Below are 15,948 nucleotides of genomic sequence, written 5' to 3'. Positions count from 1 at the left end.
ATGCAAATCCCTAAAAGAAAAATTTGAAGAAGAACTCGAGTGAAAAGCAAGCACTCATAAGACCCAAGTTTTATTTTACTAGAATAATCTTAAAGGTTTTCGGCAAAGAAAAGGGACAGCATGCTGTGGTTGAGTTAGTTTCTCTAGCTTACACCTTAAGAAAAAAAAAACAGTTTTTAACACCTGAACCTATCTAGGGGATGTGCTTTCCAAAATGGTGGCCACCCACTATCGGTGACTACTGGTCACTTGGGAAGTGGCTAGGATCAACTGAGGTATGCTTTAAGTGTAAAATACACAGATATCAATACCTAGTACAAAAAGAATGTAAAATGCCACTAATTTTTTTAGTATTTTATTTGAGAGGGAGAGATTATGAGTGGTGGAGAGAGTCAGAGGGAGAGCGAGGAGACCCCCCGCTGAGCAGGGAGGCTGATGTGGGGGACTTGATCCCAGGACCCTGGGATCACGACCCTAGCCGAAGGCAGACACCCAACTGAGCCACTCAGCCCCAAAATGCCACTAATTCTTCTAATACTGAAATGACATTTTAAATATACTGGGATAAATTTTCACTAATGTTTTACCTTTTTTATGGTTCTCATTTCCACTAATCTCTCGGTACAATCTCTCACCATCAGCACCATCTTCCTATACTGTCCACCACTTCCACAGTAACAGGCTATCACACCTGGGGAACTGCATCCCACTTACGTGATGACAGTCTGGGCTTACACTTATATATCCTGTGTTGAAAAGCTAAACACCAAAGACCTGGACAGACCCAACAGATAAGATCAACTTAGACAAGAAGAGTTTGTACTCAATGAGGCAATTATGAAAAAAGAATATAAACCTCTTTCCAGGACACTAGAGAAAAGGAGCCAAAGGACTAAGAGATGAACGAGGAAATAGGGAAGCCTCAAGCGTGCTAATAGGCTGAAGGAGAAGCTAATGGTGAGGAATGTTGAAGATAAAAACCACTGGAGTATCAGAATTGGTAATTAGCCAGGCCTTTCTTACATAATGAAGGGGTTTGGTTGAAGACTTAACAAGACTTGTCCAATCACTTAGCTGTTAAAGGCTAGTATTCGAATACAGGTCAGAATCAGAGCAAATGCTATTACCAGCAAAATGATGAAAAAGATTGTTACAAATCCTGTTTTTTAAAGATTTATTCATGAGACACAGAGAGAGGGGCAGAGATCTAGGAAGAGGGAGAAGCAGGTTCCCTGTGGTGAGCTTGATGTGGAACTCGATCCCAGGACCACGACCTGAGCCAAAGGCAGATGCTTAACCACAGAGACCCTCAGGTGTCCCTCAAATCCTCACTTACTAGATTTTGCTATAACCAGGCCAGTCTACCAATGTCCTCAGGTCTCCTTAAAATAAAAATGAACCTACCGCATAAACTTTTAAGAGCATGTCCTTCACCTGGTAACTACTGTTAACCTAGATGTAAAAGGGACATGTTCACCCAGAGTAACCCTTTCTTACAGGAAATTTCCCTTATTGTCCATTTAAATTTTTTATAAGGTCAAATTTAATTAGAGCAGCTCGTTCCTATACAAGATTTTAGAATATAATCTATTATCTCTACTTTCCAGTAACACAGCCATTAGCCTTAACACTTCGGAAGCGGCTAGTATGAGAAACTGGATGTAACCACATGTGGCTAGGGACTAGGTTACTGCAAAGTACAGGTAAAATCCTAGACAGCACAGCTTTAACAGCCAAGTAGGTGCCGCCAGAGGACCTTCACTACTGTCTTTTTTACTTAGGAGTTCAGGACCTCTGCCTAGTCATCTATTGATAATCTTATTATCTGAGTGTTTCTTTTCCAATTGTTTGATCTCTAACAGTCTGCCTACCCTGTCCTCTACCTATCATCCCTGTCTACTGGAAATCTATTTCATTATTTTCTAACTTTAAGAGACTACTCAAAGTTGATGGCAAAAGAGAGAACAAGTAGCAAAGAACAACATACTTTAAAAAACTTTTAAAAAGCATAATAGGGACGCCTGGGTGGCTCAGCAGTCAGGCGTCTGCCTTCAGCCCAGGGCGTGATGCTGGGGTCCCAGGATCGAGTCCCCCATCAGGCTCCCTGCATGGAGTCGCCTTCTCCCTCTGCCTACATCTGCCTGTCTCATGAATTAAATAAGTAAAATCTTAAAAAAAAAAAAAAAAAAAAAGGCATAATAAAGAAATACGGACTAAACCTCACAGATTTTAAGTTCAAGAGGCATTTTCATTTCTCCCCCTCTGGATGAGTTTCCTGCCCTCAAACTTATAGTTTAACTCTTCCAGGATAACACTACACCACAATCCCACAAATTTTAATGAGATCTTCTCAAATTTAAATGAAGATCCACATCAACTGGGAATATTAAGATTCAGGTTCAAATTCAGGTCTAGGGTAGAGACAGAAATTTAGCATTTCTCACAAACTCCAGGTAAGGTCAGTGAACCCTACGCCATCAAGTCCATGGATTTGGATGTGGGATTAGCAAGGCTTTTTTTTTATAACAAGAGACACTTTATGCTTCTTTAAATAAAGACTCGTTACGTTATATATACACAAATTTCACACAAAGTGGCACAAATTTTAAAAAACAAATTTATTAAATATAAACAATCACTGTTTTCTCTTATAAATTTTGCTTTTACATATACACTATTATACAAAACATTTACAAGTGTATGTACAAGACTCCCACCTGTATGAATCCTCTGGTCCATGTGTTATTTCTTATCTATAAGAGAAATCTAAAATGTTAATCTAATATATTAAGGATTTACATATTTATGTATCATCCTTTGGAACTGCAACAATTACCACTAAATGACTCCCACAGATGCAATAATGCTAGGAATACACATCTGCAATAAAGTGCATTTAAGCCAACCTTCTACATTAATTTTTTTTTCAGACAGGTATCCACAGTCCATACGGACTTTTTTTCTTATCTATTTTGGGAGTTCCTGAAGAGGTCTCTTCAGCAGTAGCTTTAGCTGGTTTCTGAAGCATTGGCTTTGCTACAGAATTCTGTAAGAGAAAAAATTCTTAAGTCAGCTATGCAAACACATACACTACTTGAAAATACTTGCTTTTTACAAAATACACTAAATTTCATTAAAAATTAAAACGTAAAAGAAATCAACCAAATCCAAAGCACTGGCCCACATTTATAACATGATCCAATCAAACTGTAAAACAAAAAAAGTACTAGGGAAAAATCAGACATATGCAAAGTATATGGCAGAAGAGTATTATTTTTTTAAGCCCTTGGCTGATTTTAAAATATTCTGACTATAGGGTTTTCTGAGATGTGCTTTTTTAAATAGTTCAACAAGAGTAATATTTTAAAGAAAAGTGAAATGATCAAATAAAAACTGAATACCAGATACAGATGGAGTCATTATACTGGTCACTTTTAAGAATGGTACAAAAAATTTTGAAAGGTTTGTTCTATCTAAAAGTGGCTTAGTAGACCCAAAATTACCACAAAAACAAGGAGCCTTCCAACAAAAATAAAAGCCCATATAATAATGTTTTAACTCCAGTTTTTGAGTAAACAATACTTAGGTATACGTACATTAGAGCTAAAAGCTATGCTTTTTTGCTGGGAAGACTTTTCACTGGGATTTTTAGTTCCATCTTCTGATAGCTTTTCCGACAACTAAACAGATTAAGAGAAAAAACATTTTCAGAAAACCATTCACCCTTAGTTTACCATACTGTATAAATGCAGCCCAACTGTATATAAATTGTAGAGACACAAATCAAGTTGGATCTAACCACATAGTTAACAGCCTCAACATTAGTATTCCAGCTTTCCCATAACAAAATTGATTCAATAATCGCCTTAAGACACTCTTCCTCATTAAACAGTATTATATTGCCCTGATGTAAATTCAAGTAACTCTGAAAGTAAAGTCATACCAGAAAATAACTAGTTTCAAAGAACTAAGGCACTTGCCACATGGAAACCTAATCATTTGAACCAACTCGACTAAGATCACCAAGATCCTGTTTATTACTAAACACTTAAGCAAAACCCTGGGTATGAATGATAGAACCAATTAAGATGTTTACTACTTAAACAGTAGTAAACTACTGTTTACTACTAAACACTTAAGCAAAAACCCTGGGTCTGAATGATAGAATCAGTTAAGATATTCTCTAGACAAACCTATCAAACCCATAACTATCATAAAATCTTGGAGACTACGAATTTTATACTTTCTATTTCATATAATTAAGACCACAGTGCAATTTGCCAATGCACATCCTGCACATTTCTGGAGAATTATAATAAACTTATCTGCAAGTGAAGTAGGCCTCTTCTTCTGTAATTTCTCAAAACATCTGGAATATATTGCATATATTATGAAAGGGACATCTGTATCACAGATGCCCCACCATTACAAAGTATTTAGTTTAAAAAAAAATTGTCTTCAGTATCTTATGAAAACAGTACCTATCCCAAATTCTAGCATGCACATGATTCTACCAACAAAAATCTAAACTTTCAGTGTGTGAATGTAAACTTCAAATTAGTTAAACCTCTGATGCTTTTGCCCATGTATCAATTACCAACAGATTTTCTTCATCAATGTCTGGAGACCACATTCATGATTTCTATAAGACAGAAATAAAGCAGATAAACTATACTGTATGCTGAAAAAGAGATTTTGTGGGAACATAATGCTGCAAATGAAAACTACTGATAAAATACTCTGTAAAGGCTGCTTAGAAAAATTTGATAGCTACATAGAAATTGCCAAAATATCACCTACAACTATGAAAATAACTACTACTAAGTCACATAAAAATAAACATCATTAATCTCCCATTTTCATGGGGGGAGAGACCCTTTCTAGAATTATTTTGATCTTAACATATTTTATTTAGGCTTTCCAAGAAGCACTCTAAAATAAATCAAATAAAAATGGCTTATTAGATCTTCCTAACAGTAGTTTTCTGAAGATTTTGTTTGGCTAAACCTACCATACTTACCTCAAACTTTGCACCACTGTTTGGTACAGCTGTTCCACGGTTGGTTTCTCTAGATCCAAGAACAGTTCTGAGACTAGCTGGCAAGTCAAAGTTGGCTGTTCCTAAAGCTTTTGCTGCATTAGCTTTTGCTATTTCTAACAGCTCCATTCGATCTATAAAACAAGACAAAACATTCATTAATCTTTCAGTACGTTTATCCAAAGAACAGTGAATCACAAAGTAAGTTTCTTTTATTTAGACTAACAATTCAAAGACATTGAAGTATTTTCTTTTAGTGGGTAAAATATAGCTGTGATGACAAAAAATTCTTCACCTCATCTTTTTTGCTAAGAAAAACAAGCAAGCATCCCTAAAGAATCTCAACAACTGGTTTTCAATTTGCCTTACCAAAGAGGCCTGAATTTCCTGTTTTCCCTTCCTCTTCAAATGTGTACTCTGAACATCAAGTCCTCTTGTAAAAGATTTTGTATTTGGCACAAACATCACAACTAATTAACCAATACAGACACATTACTAAATCTATTTTCAGACTCCTAAAATACTCCTTTGCATGTCTTTTTCTGTTCTATGATCCTATCCAGTGGTAAAACAAATCACTTGTAAAAAAAAAAATACTGAAACTGGGGCGCCTGGGTGGCTCAGGTCATGTTCCCAGGTGCCTGGCATTAGAGCCCTGCATGAGGCCCTCTGCTTCTCCCTCTGGCCCCTCCCCTGCCCAGGTGCTCTTTCTGATAAATCTCTAAATAAAACACTGGAACAAAATACAGCAGTTCCAGTAACGTGGTATGGAGGAAAAAAAACTGTGATCCTCCTCTTTTCTTAAAAGCTTAAGACAGACTACTGAAATCACTAGCAACAGCTAGAAAGGCTCCACTGAGAAGGGCCAGCCACTAGGAAAAAAGGACGTATACCACAATCGGCTTCCAATCCCCAGGAGAAAAGACTGTCCACTTTAAAACTGGGTACCAGGGGATCCCTGGGTGGCTCAGCGATTTAGCGCCTGCCTTTGGCCCAGGGCGTGATCCTGGAGTTCCGGGATCGAGTCCCACGCCGGGCTCCCTGCATGGAGCCTGCTTCTCCCTCTGTGTCTCTGCCTCTCTCTCTCTCTCTCTGGATCTCTCATGAATAAATAAATCTTTAAAGTAAAACAAAACAAAACTGGGTACCAAATGGAGCGCTTTTAACCGCTCTTAACCTGTCCCTTCCCTCCTTCCTCCCAACGAAACTAGTAAAATTACAGGAACCAAAAGCAATGGAAAGCGCCACACTCCACGGCAACGTTGGTCCCCCCGCGCGCTCGCGTCGTCGCCAGCCACGTCAAAGGGCGAGGCGGCAGCCGACTCACCTTTCTCGCTCAAGCGAAAAGGGGTGGGGCTCCGCGACCGGCTCCGGGACCTGCCCCTCCAACTTCCGCGTTCCTCCGGGTACAGGGTGCGGCCGAAGCCGTAGTAGCGCCGGCCCTGCGGCAGCGCGTAGGCCCGTCGGTAATACGAGCGTCCCCGCGAGCCGGACCGGCTCCGGGAGCGCGGCCGGGACGGCGACCGGCGGTATCTCCCGGTCGCGCCGTAGCGCCGGTCCCGGTACCGGCGGCCGCGGGAGCGCGACCGGCTGCGCGAGTAGGAGCGCGAGTAGCGCCTGTACTTCCTCTGGTGGCGCCTAACGGACCCGGACCTCGACCTGCCCCTCCTCCGGGGCCGGCTCCGACTGCGACTCCGCGACGACGCCCGGCTTGAGCCGCTGGAGCGAGACCGAGAGCTTCCGCTAGACGAGCGGCTCCTGGACGCCGAGGACAGGCGGCCGGACTCGCCCGACCGGGACGTCGAGGGGGACTCCCCGTCCTGAGGCGAGCCGGGCCACAGGTCGTTCACGTAGTGGGACATCTCGGCCCGAGGCTGCAAGCTTCCCTCCGTCAGAGGATCCCTGCCCGGAAACCTGGCGCCTAAAACCTACCGGGGGGCGAGGGGGGCCGGAAGTGAGTCGCGCCGGCGGGCCCCACGCCGACTGCCCGCCCTGCCCGCCGCTCCTTTCCGCGCCGCCACCACCATCGCCCGCCCCCGCCTCAGAGGCCGACCCCGTCACCCGGAAACCTACCGCCACAGGCCGTCGACGCCTCACCGCGAAGGCGAAAGGAAAGGACCCACGGACACCCTCCTTCCGAAGCTGAGGACGAAGAGAGGGTTTCGGAGGCTGCTCTGGAAAAGCGGAGCGTCAACCACCCCCTTCCACCTCTAGCCCCGAAGTGAGGGCGGCGGTAGCCGGGTCGAAAGTACCAGAAGCCGACGCGCAGAGCATGCGCAGAGACGTCGGCGCGGCGGGCGTGGCTCCCCTCTCGCCCAACCGCCGCTCGCTCTTCCTCCTCTCGTCCCGCGCCCCGCCCCGCCCCGCCCCGCCCCGCCCCGCCCCGCCCCGCCCCGCCCCGCCCCGCCCCGCCCCGCCCCGCCCCGCCCCGCCCCGCCCCGCCGTGTGCAAAGTCCCGGATGCGCAGGCGTCATTCGTCCCGGGGAGAGGGAGGGGTGCGGAGCTGCTGCATCCGGGTCCCCGGGGCTCTGTTTTCTTTGCTGAAAGTGAGAGTGAGAGGGACCTTCGCCCGGCGGGACCCCGGGTTCACGGCCGCCCGCCGGGCCGGTGCAAACAGGGACGGGCCGGTGCAACTTCCACCGTCTGGGAAGCTGCAGACTCGGGCTGAGCCTCCCTGCACCCTTCGAGGCCACTTCCTCCTGACTGGTGTCCGGCGGGAGACGGCGATCGCAGGGGGAACCCCAGGCTGGGGGACGGCGCCCCTCCCCCCCCCAGCCCCGCGGACGTCTCAGGAGCTCCGTCACTGCAGGGTTAGCTTCGAAAAGGTTGCTTAACGCCCGTATTTTGTCCAGTAAAGGTCAAGAAAGTTGACCCATAACGAGGGGGTCAGAATGAGAAGTCAGTTCCGAGGACTCTGCTTGGTGTTGGGGATTAAACAATGGTGACTTTTATTTCCGGGGATTTGTAAAGAGGAGAACATTCCAAGTATTACTTAATGCTTAATAAAGCATGACATGCCTCGAAATAACTTTTCATTGAATTAACTAATCACATCTGTAAATAGAGTCATTATATGAGGTTCTTTGCAAGTCAAGAGTGGCACTTTTACTTTCTTTGGAGGGAGATACAAATTCACTTTTCTCGTGTTTATCTTCACCCCACATCCCCCAAAGAAACGGAGGGAATAAAAACCTTATCACAGAATCTGCATCCGCTCATGTAACCTGCCTTGGCACTGTCACAGTATCATCTGCATCTCTAGGCAAGCATCGTGATGGAAATCACTCTTAAGGAAAGAAATATTTCCTTAGAAACATTTTTCTAAGTGGTATCAAGTAAACTGAGAAGACAGTGCCCAACTGCCAGGAACTTTTGCTGAATTTCTCATAAAGCTGTGTGAGTGGACAGAAAAAAATGAGTTTCAGTTTTGACAAGTATAAACGGGATGTGTTGGAATATAGCATGATGCAGTCTTGAGCTTTGGTTAAAACAGAAGGGGTGGTGAGAGTCTAAAAGGGTGGCTTAGTCGGTTAAGCATCTGCTTTCCAACTGGGTCTTTTTTTTTTTTTTAAAGATTTTATTTATTTATTCATGATAGACATAGAGAGAGACAGGCAGAGGGAAAAGCAGGCTCCAGGCAGGGAGCACGAAGCAGGACTCGATCCCAGGACTCCAGGATCACTCCCTGGGCCACAGGCAGGCGCTGAAACACTGAGCCACCCAGGGATCCCCTCCAACTGGGTCTTGATCCTGAGGTTTTTGGATGGAGCCTGCCACTGGGCTCCCTGCCCAGCAAGGAGCCTGCTTCTGTTTCTCCCTCTCCCACCTTCCCCTGCTTGTGCTCTCTGGGTCAAATAAATAAAATTAAATTTTAAAAAGAGTCTCTGTAAATGGTTCAAAATATCAGTCAAATGTGTGCCTAAAATAAGATGAGAAAAAAAATCCTGTACCTTAACAATAAGAATATTGGAAACACAATGGGAAACGTTACTTTGCCCTTGTGCATGATACTGGTATATTTGTATATAGAATATGTGTAAATCTACCTGAGTTAAAGTCTACAAGAAATGTGTTTATTTTTCTAAGCAATACGGTCTTCTCTGAGCATCTATCCCCTCACATGATTCAAAATACAATTTCAGTTATTAAAGCATCTTGCACAGAATTTACAAGGTAATTCAAGCAGAAATGACGTTTTACAGTAGCATATCTACCTATCCAAGAATGTGACATTTTTCTACATTTATTTAAAATTGTTTAGGTCCTTCACTGTGGTAGGCAAATTAATGGCCCCCAAAGATGTCCACACTCTAACTCCCAGAACCTAGGAATGTTACTTTACAAAAGGACTTTTGCAGATGTGATTAAGGACCTTGTGATGAGATTATCACAAGGTTGTTGTGGGGCTGGAGGAGGTAGGCCCATCCAATCACAGGAGTGTTTATTAAAAGCCTGAGAAGGATGCCACAACCTGTTGCTGCTTCTGAAATGTTGGGGGTTATCTACAAGGGTCTGAGAAGCCTCTAGGAGCCTTGTTGAGTCACCAAGGTAATGGGGATCTCAGTCCCATAACCTCATGGAATTGAATACTGCCAATACCTGAATAAGCCAAGATGTTGGAGATTCTCCCCTAGTCTCCAAAAGGAACACGGCCCTGCTGACGCCTTGACTTTAGCAAATATGAAAGATTTTTTCACTTGATAGGTAAATTCAACCCATTTACATTTATTGGAGTAACTGCAATGTTGATTTTATCACTTCCATTAGTATGTCTTACTTATTTTACTTTGCTTTTTTCACTTTTTCCCAATTTATTTTGCCAACTTGATCAAGTTTCTCTTTTTTCCTCCCTCTCCAATGCTTCTGCAATAGAGTTTCTGCAGTGCTTCATCATCCCATTAGTGATTTAATGTCTATCTTTTGGGGATGCCTGAGTGGCTCAGTGGTTGAGCGACTGCCTTTGCTCAGGGAGTCGCGCATCCGACTCCCCACAGGGAGCCTGCTTATGCCTCTTCCCATGTCTGCCTCTCTCTGTGTGTGTCTCATGAATAAATGAATAAATAAAAATCTTTTTTTAAAGGTGTATCTTTTTTTATCTCTACCAAACATGTAAGCCTGTTTCTCCACTTTTCCTGTCTCTGTAGAATGTTTATTATATTAGATGCTGTTGGATAAGTTAAGAAAAATTTAGTGTCCCTTTCCCCTACTAATATTAAAATTTTTAATTAATTTTAATGACAGCTAATTTTGTAACAAGTGAGGAAATCCAATGATATACAAAGTAAAAACTAATAATCCATTCCTTGAAGGTATGGAATACTCTAAAAGAGGTCCCCATTATTTCACTCATAAATTAGAAGTAACCAATGTTAACAGTTTAGCAAATGCCCTTTCATCTTTCTCCAAATTCTTTCAAATATACAAGCATGTTGATTTTTAGGAATATGGACTCATTCTGAAAAAAATGGACTTAAAACTGGTTTTTATAATCAGTATTCTTTAAGATAAGTCATAAAGATCTGATTTGTGTCTAATTATCAGCTGTATAATACTCTATAGTCTAGAAATACCAGAAATGGATCTTTTATCTACTATTGCTTATTCATGTGGTATCCAATTTTACCACCACTAAAAACCACGCTTTGTAAACAACATTGGATTCTGAAAACATCAGCAGTTACAAAGCTCCTAGTCCATGCTTCCAAGGTCAACAGAGCCATGTTCAGGATACAACCTGGAGCAGCTGATTGCAATTAGTACCCCCAGCACTATTCAGGGGGTTATCTTTGAGATACATGACATAGTAGCTAAGGGGTAAGCTCAGCTCTCTCAGACCAAGAGACAGGATCAGGGGAGCTTTCAACCAAAGAGCTTATCTAGAGTGAGCCTCAAGGAGGAAAAAGAGCTCTGAGTGATTCTGACATAAAAGACATATTTATTGATCTTATATCACAGGCGAGTTGACATCAGACATCCCTGTTGCTAGCTAGAGCTGCTGTATCATCGTTAGCTACGCAGTAGTGCAGTATTCAAGGCAAGTAACACAAAGATCAATAAGCTCCAGTTTGATGTGTCCCAAGGAACTCCTGTCATTGGTTCAATCGTCATCCCATACGGGCTCATGCCTCCACTGCCTACAATTACTGAGCCACACTATAACCAGGCTGTTATTCCTAGTGCTCCTCCTGATGGCCGTTTTTCAGGTTAGTAGCTCTGGCATGGAAGTATCAGGTTTACAGTAGAATTCGAGGCACCCCTCCATATATCAAGCTTGATGCATCTGTTTCCTGCCATGAAGACTTACCACATGAGGATGTTATCTGTAACATCACCGTGAAAGCTGCTCCTTTGTTCCCATTGCAGCCACTATGGAGAGGTGTTACGGATTCTGTACTGTCATTTGGCTTTGAGGGAGCCAGGAAAGCAAGTGAACAGTGCACAGATCCAGATGTGTATCTGTCGATATCATTCCCAACAACCCACAAAGGTGCAATTACTGGTGGTGGTTATTACAGTATAAAGACTGATGGGTGCCTCTGCCTGAGAGTGTGACGTTTGTGTCCATGCCTAATGGCCACCCATATTGCTCATTTGAGAATTACTCTACTTTGCACAGCAATATAACTCTTCAGTGCACACCCTGCTCACTAGGGTGCTGCTACTCAATTAGACAAGCTGTTTCAGCCACACTCACCTGAATGTCAAAAGAACCATAATTAACCATATGTGGATTGTGTTGCACAACCTTCACAAGGAATTTTACTTCAGTAATGGCACAGCCATGGAAGGCAAAAAACAAAACAAACAAAGAAACAAACAACTAGAAAATGTCAACTGGTCCAGAATGGAAACAGGAGTACAGCACAAAGGCTACCCTATTGATGCTGTAAAAGACTTCATTTTCAAAGGTTAGATGTCATGCAGTCTACTGCATGCTTGCTCCCTCAAGTCCTTTCACAGCCAGCCTTTACTTGACCATGCTTGATTTTTGCTGCTTTGGCTCAACAATCAAACAATCTCAGGTACTGTCTCAGGAGACTCGGTACTTGTCTGGCCCTGTGAACTATTCTGTCTTCAACCTAACAACAGATGACCTTTAGTTCAAGGTACCATGCAGTGAAACCATGATGTCGTAGCAGCTGGGCAGGATCTTACATATTAATATGCTTTTCAGAGGCAAAATATGACACGTATCAACTAATCTGGCCAATGAAACAATTATGCCCTGAGTAGTCATCTGGCCATTGCCCTCATTTTCAGCAATCATTTCGTCAAAGCACATTATTGGGTAAGTTTTTACTAGGAGACATCCTACGCTTGGAGAGTTGACCTCGTAGGCAGCTTGGGTGGGTGAGATTTTTAAACCTTATAAGATTTGCGACTTTGCTAGGAACAAAAGTCACAAGCCACCACTTTATTTATTTTAAGGTTTATTTATTTATTTTAGAGAAAGAGAGAGCGGGGGGGGGGGAGAGGGGCGAAGGGAGAAGGGGAGAGAGAATCTCAAGCAGACTCCCTGCCATGACCCTGAGATCATGACTTGGGTCAAAATCAAGTGTTGGATGTTTAACCCACCAAGCCACCCAGACACCCCAGTCACATGCCACTTTAAGCACTGGTACTTTTACTGCTAAATGATAAAGTCTCAAAAGTGAAATTGCTGGCACTAAGAAATGCATGGAATTGTTGGATCATTATATTGTACACCTGAAACTAATATAACACTTGAGTATATGTTAAGTATATTTGAATAAATGAAAAGAATGAATTTCTAGGTTAAAGGGTCTGTGTGACTGAATATATTGCCATATTATTTCCAAAGAGGTTGTAGCAATAGTGTATGAGAGAAAGCCTTTCCGATGCCCCAGACCAGTTCATTTCCCCCATTATAGGTTATCTTATTTTCCTGTGCCTCATATTATTAGCATTTATCACAATTGTAATAATTAGTTTTAATTCATTTTGTATAATTTTCCTGCTAGAACATAAATTACATAAGGACAGCCTTACTTATTGACCCTCATCATTCCAGACAGTGCACTGCATATAGTAGGCATTCAGTGTTTACTGAATAAACAAATGAAACAAAATCTCAAATAAGTATAGAAGGAAAGGCAGAGGGAAAAGAAGGGAACATTCTAGAGAAAGACAAAGGTCTTAGCAAAATCTTAGAAATGGAAATGCCCATTTTATTATTTGTGGACAGAAAATAAGTGAGGTTGGTTAAAGCAATGAGTTTGTGGTGGGGAATTTGGGGAAGATAAAACTGGAAATGCAGAGTTAGAGCAGATTATGATGAGCCATAAATGTGAACATCTGCTTCTCAAGCAGCAGGGTCCTAGTTTGTCAGAAATACAGAACTGCCCTTCCAAAGCTAACTGGATACACTGAGATGGTGAATAGCTTTACCTAATTGGATTGGAAAGAAGAAAATACTCACAGGATTTGGGGAATAAAGTTCAAAAGAGTTTTAATTTTAACATATGCTCTTCTTAGACACCTAACACAGTCAGCTATACTACAAAAAATGCCTAATCTCACACCCTATTATGCACTATAGAGTACAATGGTAAAACACTGTCCTTAATGAACACACTCAGCTTCCTTTCTACAACTTCCAGAATCCTCTGCCATGAGGACTTACTAAAGCAGTTTTAAACCCTTTATTTTTCCTTGACATTCTGCTGAAAAGATTTTGATTAAAACTATAGAAAACAACAGAACATAGAGGACACTGACAATAGTAGTTTCTCTGGGGTGCTGGGAAGGAAAACCAGTAGCCTCAAGAAAAAAGTGGGAAAACAGGGGTCAAGATAGGTTTAAACTAATTAGAATAGTCTTAAAATTGAAATAAAATGTACCAGGGTGCCTGGGTGGCTCAGTCAGTTAAGCATCAGAATCTTGATTTCAGCTCAGCTCATGACCTTGGGATCTTGAGATTGAGCCACATGTCGGGCTCTGTGTTCATTGCAGAGTCTACTTGAGATTTTTTCTGCCCCTCCCCCTCAAATCAATAAACAAAATCTTTAAAAATTGAAATACAGGGACGCCTGGGTGGCTCAGCCATTGATCGCCTGCCTTTGGCTCAGGGGGTGATCCCAGAGTCCCGGGATGGAGTCCCGCATCAGGCTCTCTGCATGGAGCCTGCTTCTCCTCCTTCTTCCTGTTATCTCTGCCTCTCTCTGTGTGTATCTCATGAATAAATAAATACAATCTTTTTAAAAATTGAAATACAGTGTACTTACCAGAACATTCATCCTTTTAAAGTATATAATTCTATGGTTTTTAGCATATCTACAATGTTGTGGATTCCAGACATTCATTAATTCCAGAGCTTTTTTGTCACCCCAAAAAGAGATGCCCTACCCATTGGCAATCATGCCTCATTCCCCTCCCTCCCAGTCCTCTGAAACCACAAATATCCTTTCTGTTTGTATGGATTTGCCTATTATGGACATTTTATATAAAAGGAATCATACAACATCTGTTCTCTAGCATCTGGCTTCTGTCACTTAGCATGTTTTCTGAGTTCATCCATGTTGTAGCATGTATCCATATTTTATTCCTTTTTATGGATAAATAATATTTCATTGTATGGATATACCACATTTTGTTTATCCACTCATCAGCTGATGGACATTGGGTTGTTTCTTCCTTTTGGCTATTATGAATAGCATCCATGTACAAGTTTTTGTATGAACATGTCTTCAGTTCTCTTGGGTATATACCTATGCGTGGAATTGCTGGGTCATTTGATAATCCTGTATTGAACTATTTGTGGGATTATCAGACTGTTTTCCACAGTGACTGCACCATTTTACATCTCCACCAGTAATGTATGAGGATTCCTATTTGTCTACATCCTTGCCAGCACATTATTTTCTCTCGCTCTTAATTTCTAATGATAGTGGATATGAATTTAGAGGAGTTTTGGTGTAAAGAAAAACAAAGAATTGGGCGGCACCTAGAGAAGGTGGTTGGATCAAGCTTTTTTTGTTTTTTGTTTTGTTTTGTTTTAAGATGGGTTATATTTAGCATATTTGTGTACTGATGGAAATAACTTAGTAGAAAGGGAAAAATGGATGATGTGGGAGAGACATTGGATGGTTATGAGGTCCAAGTTCTTGAATAGGAGTGAGGATAGGTCTAGAGAACAAGTGGAGGAGCAGGCTTTCTATGTGAGCACAGACAGTTTATCCAACACAACAGGTGGTGCAATGGTCTGAATGTTTGTGCCCCTCCATTCATATGCTGAAATCTGACCCCCAAAGTGATTGATTTAGGAGATGGGGCCTTTGGGAGGTGATTAGGTCATGAGAGTGGAGCCCTTATGATTGGAATTAGTGCCCTTCTAAAAGAGACCCTAGAGAGATCCCTCACCCCCTCCACCATGTGAAGACAGTGAAAAGTCAGCAGTCTGCCACCCATAAGGTCTTCATCAGAACCCAACCATATTTGCACCGATCTTGGACTTCCAGCCTTCAGAACCATGAGAAAGAAGTTTTTGTTGTTATAAGCCACTGAGTACCACGGGGTCTGTGGTACTTTGTTATGCCACCCAAACACACTAGGACAAGTGGGAAGACAGCATGTGAGTACAGGTGGAGGTAGGACAGCTTGGTGGTGAGCACTTGTAGAAGTACTCTTATGATTTTTTTCCCATTGAAATAAGTAACTGAGATTGAAGAAGGGCAAGAGATATTGGAGATCTGAAGAAAAAGAAGTTCCAATCCAGTCATCTAGGGTGACAGTGACTAGACAACAGTAGGACAGTGAGGCAGCACTCAGAGCCACTTGAGGTTGTGATCATCATGAGTTTCAAATGAGACCAGTCAGTATTATTTTTTTCCAGCATCTGATCTTCTCTTAGAAATTTCAGGTTTTTAAATTTTTTTATTTTTTAAGATTTT

At 42.2% G+C, this 15,948-nt stretch overlaps 1 protein-coding gene across 2 annotated transcripts; it reads right to left on the bottom strand.

The window, feature by feature from the left end:
* Window positions 1-2,603: 2,603 nt before the first annotated feature.
* Window positions 2,604-7,349, bottom strand: RSRP1 (arginine and serine rich protein 1). Of its 2 annotated transcripts, none has more exons than XM_072827759.1 (5): window positions 7,112-7,336; window positions 6,366-6,966; window positions 5,021-5,172; window positions 3,597-3,680; window positions 2,604-3,046 (listed from the first exon to the last, which is right to left on the bottom strand). In XM_072827759.1, the coding sequence occupies exons 2-5, from the start codon at window positions 6,898-6,900 to the stop codon at window positions 2,927-2,929; spliced, it is 891 nt and encodes a 296-aa protein (XP_072683860.1). In that variant the 5' UTR covers window positions 6,901-6,966; window positions 7,112-7,336; the 3' UTR covers window positions 2,604-2,926. The 2 variants fall into 2 exon arrangements, 1 of the variants encoding a protein (XP_072683860.1); XR_012031688.1 differs by having other exon boundaries at window positions 2,992-3,046; window positions 4,598-5,172; window positions 7,112-7,349.
* Window positions 7,350-15,948: the final 8,599 nt, after the last annotated feature.

This window comes from Canis lupus, chromosome 5, assembly GCF_048164855.1.
Source record: "Canis lupus baileyi chromosome 5, mCanLup2.hap1, whole genome shotgun sequence".
NCBI classification, from domain to species: domain Eukaryota; kingdom Metazoa; phylum Chordata; class Mammalia; order Carnivora; family Canidae; genus Canis; species Canis lupus.
Note: the sequence above shows the minus strand (reverse complement) of the source record. Positions and strands in the feature narration are given on the sequence as shown.

Coding starts and splice junctions, on each gene's coding strand:
- RSRP1 (XM_072827759.1), bottom strand. CDS start 6,900: ATGTCCCACTACGTGAACGACCTGTGGCCCGGCTCGCCTCAGGACGGG. Junction 5,173..6,365: donor TTTTCGCTTGAGCGAGAAAG/GTGAGTCGGCTG, acceptor CTTGTTTTATAG/ATCGAATGGAGCTGTTAGAA. Junction 3,681..5,020: donor ACAGTGGTGCAAAGTTTGAG/GTAAGTATGGTA, acceptor TAATCTGTTTAG/TTGTCGGAAAAGCTATCAGA.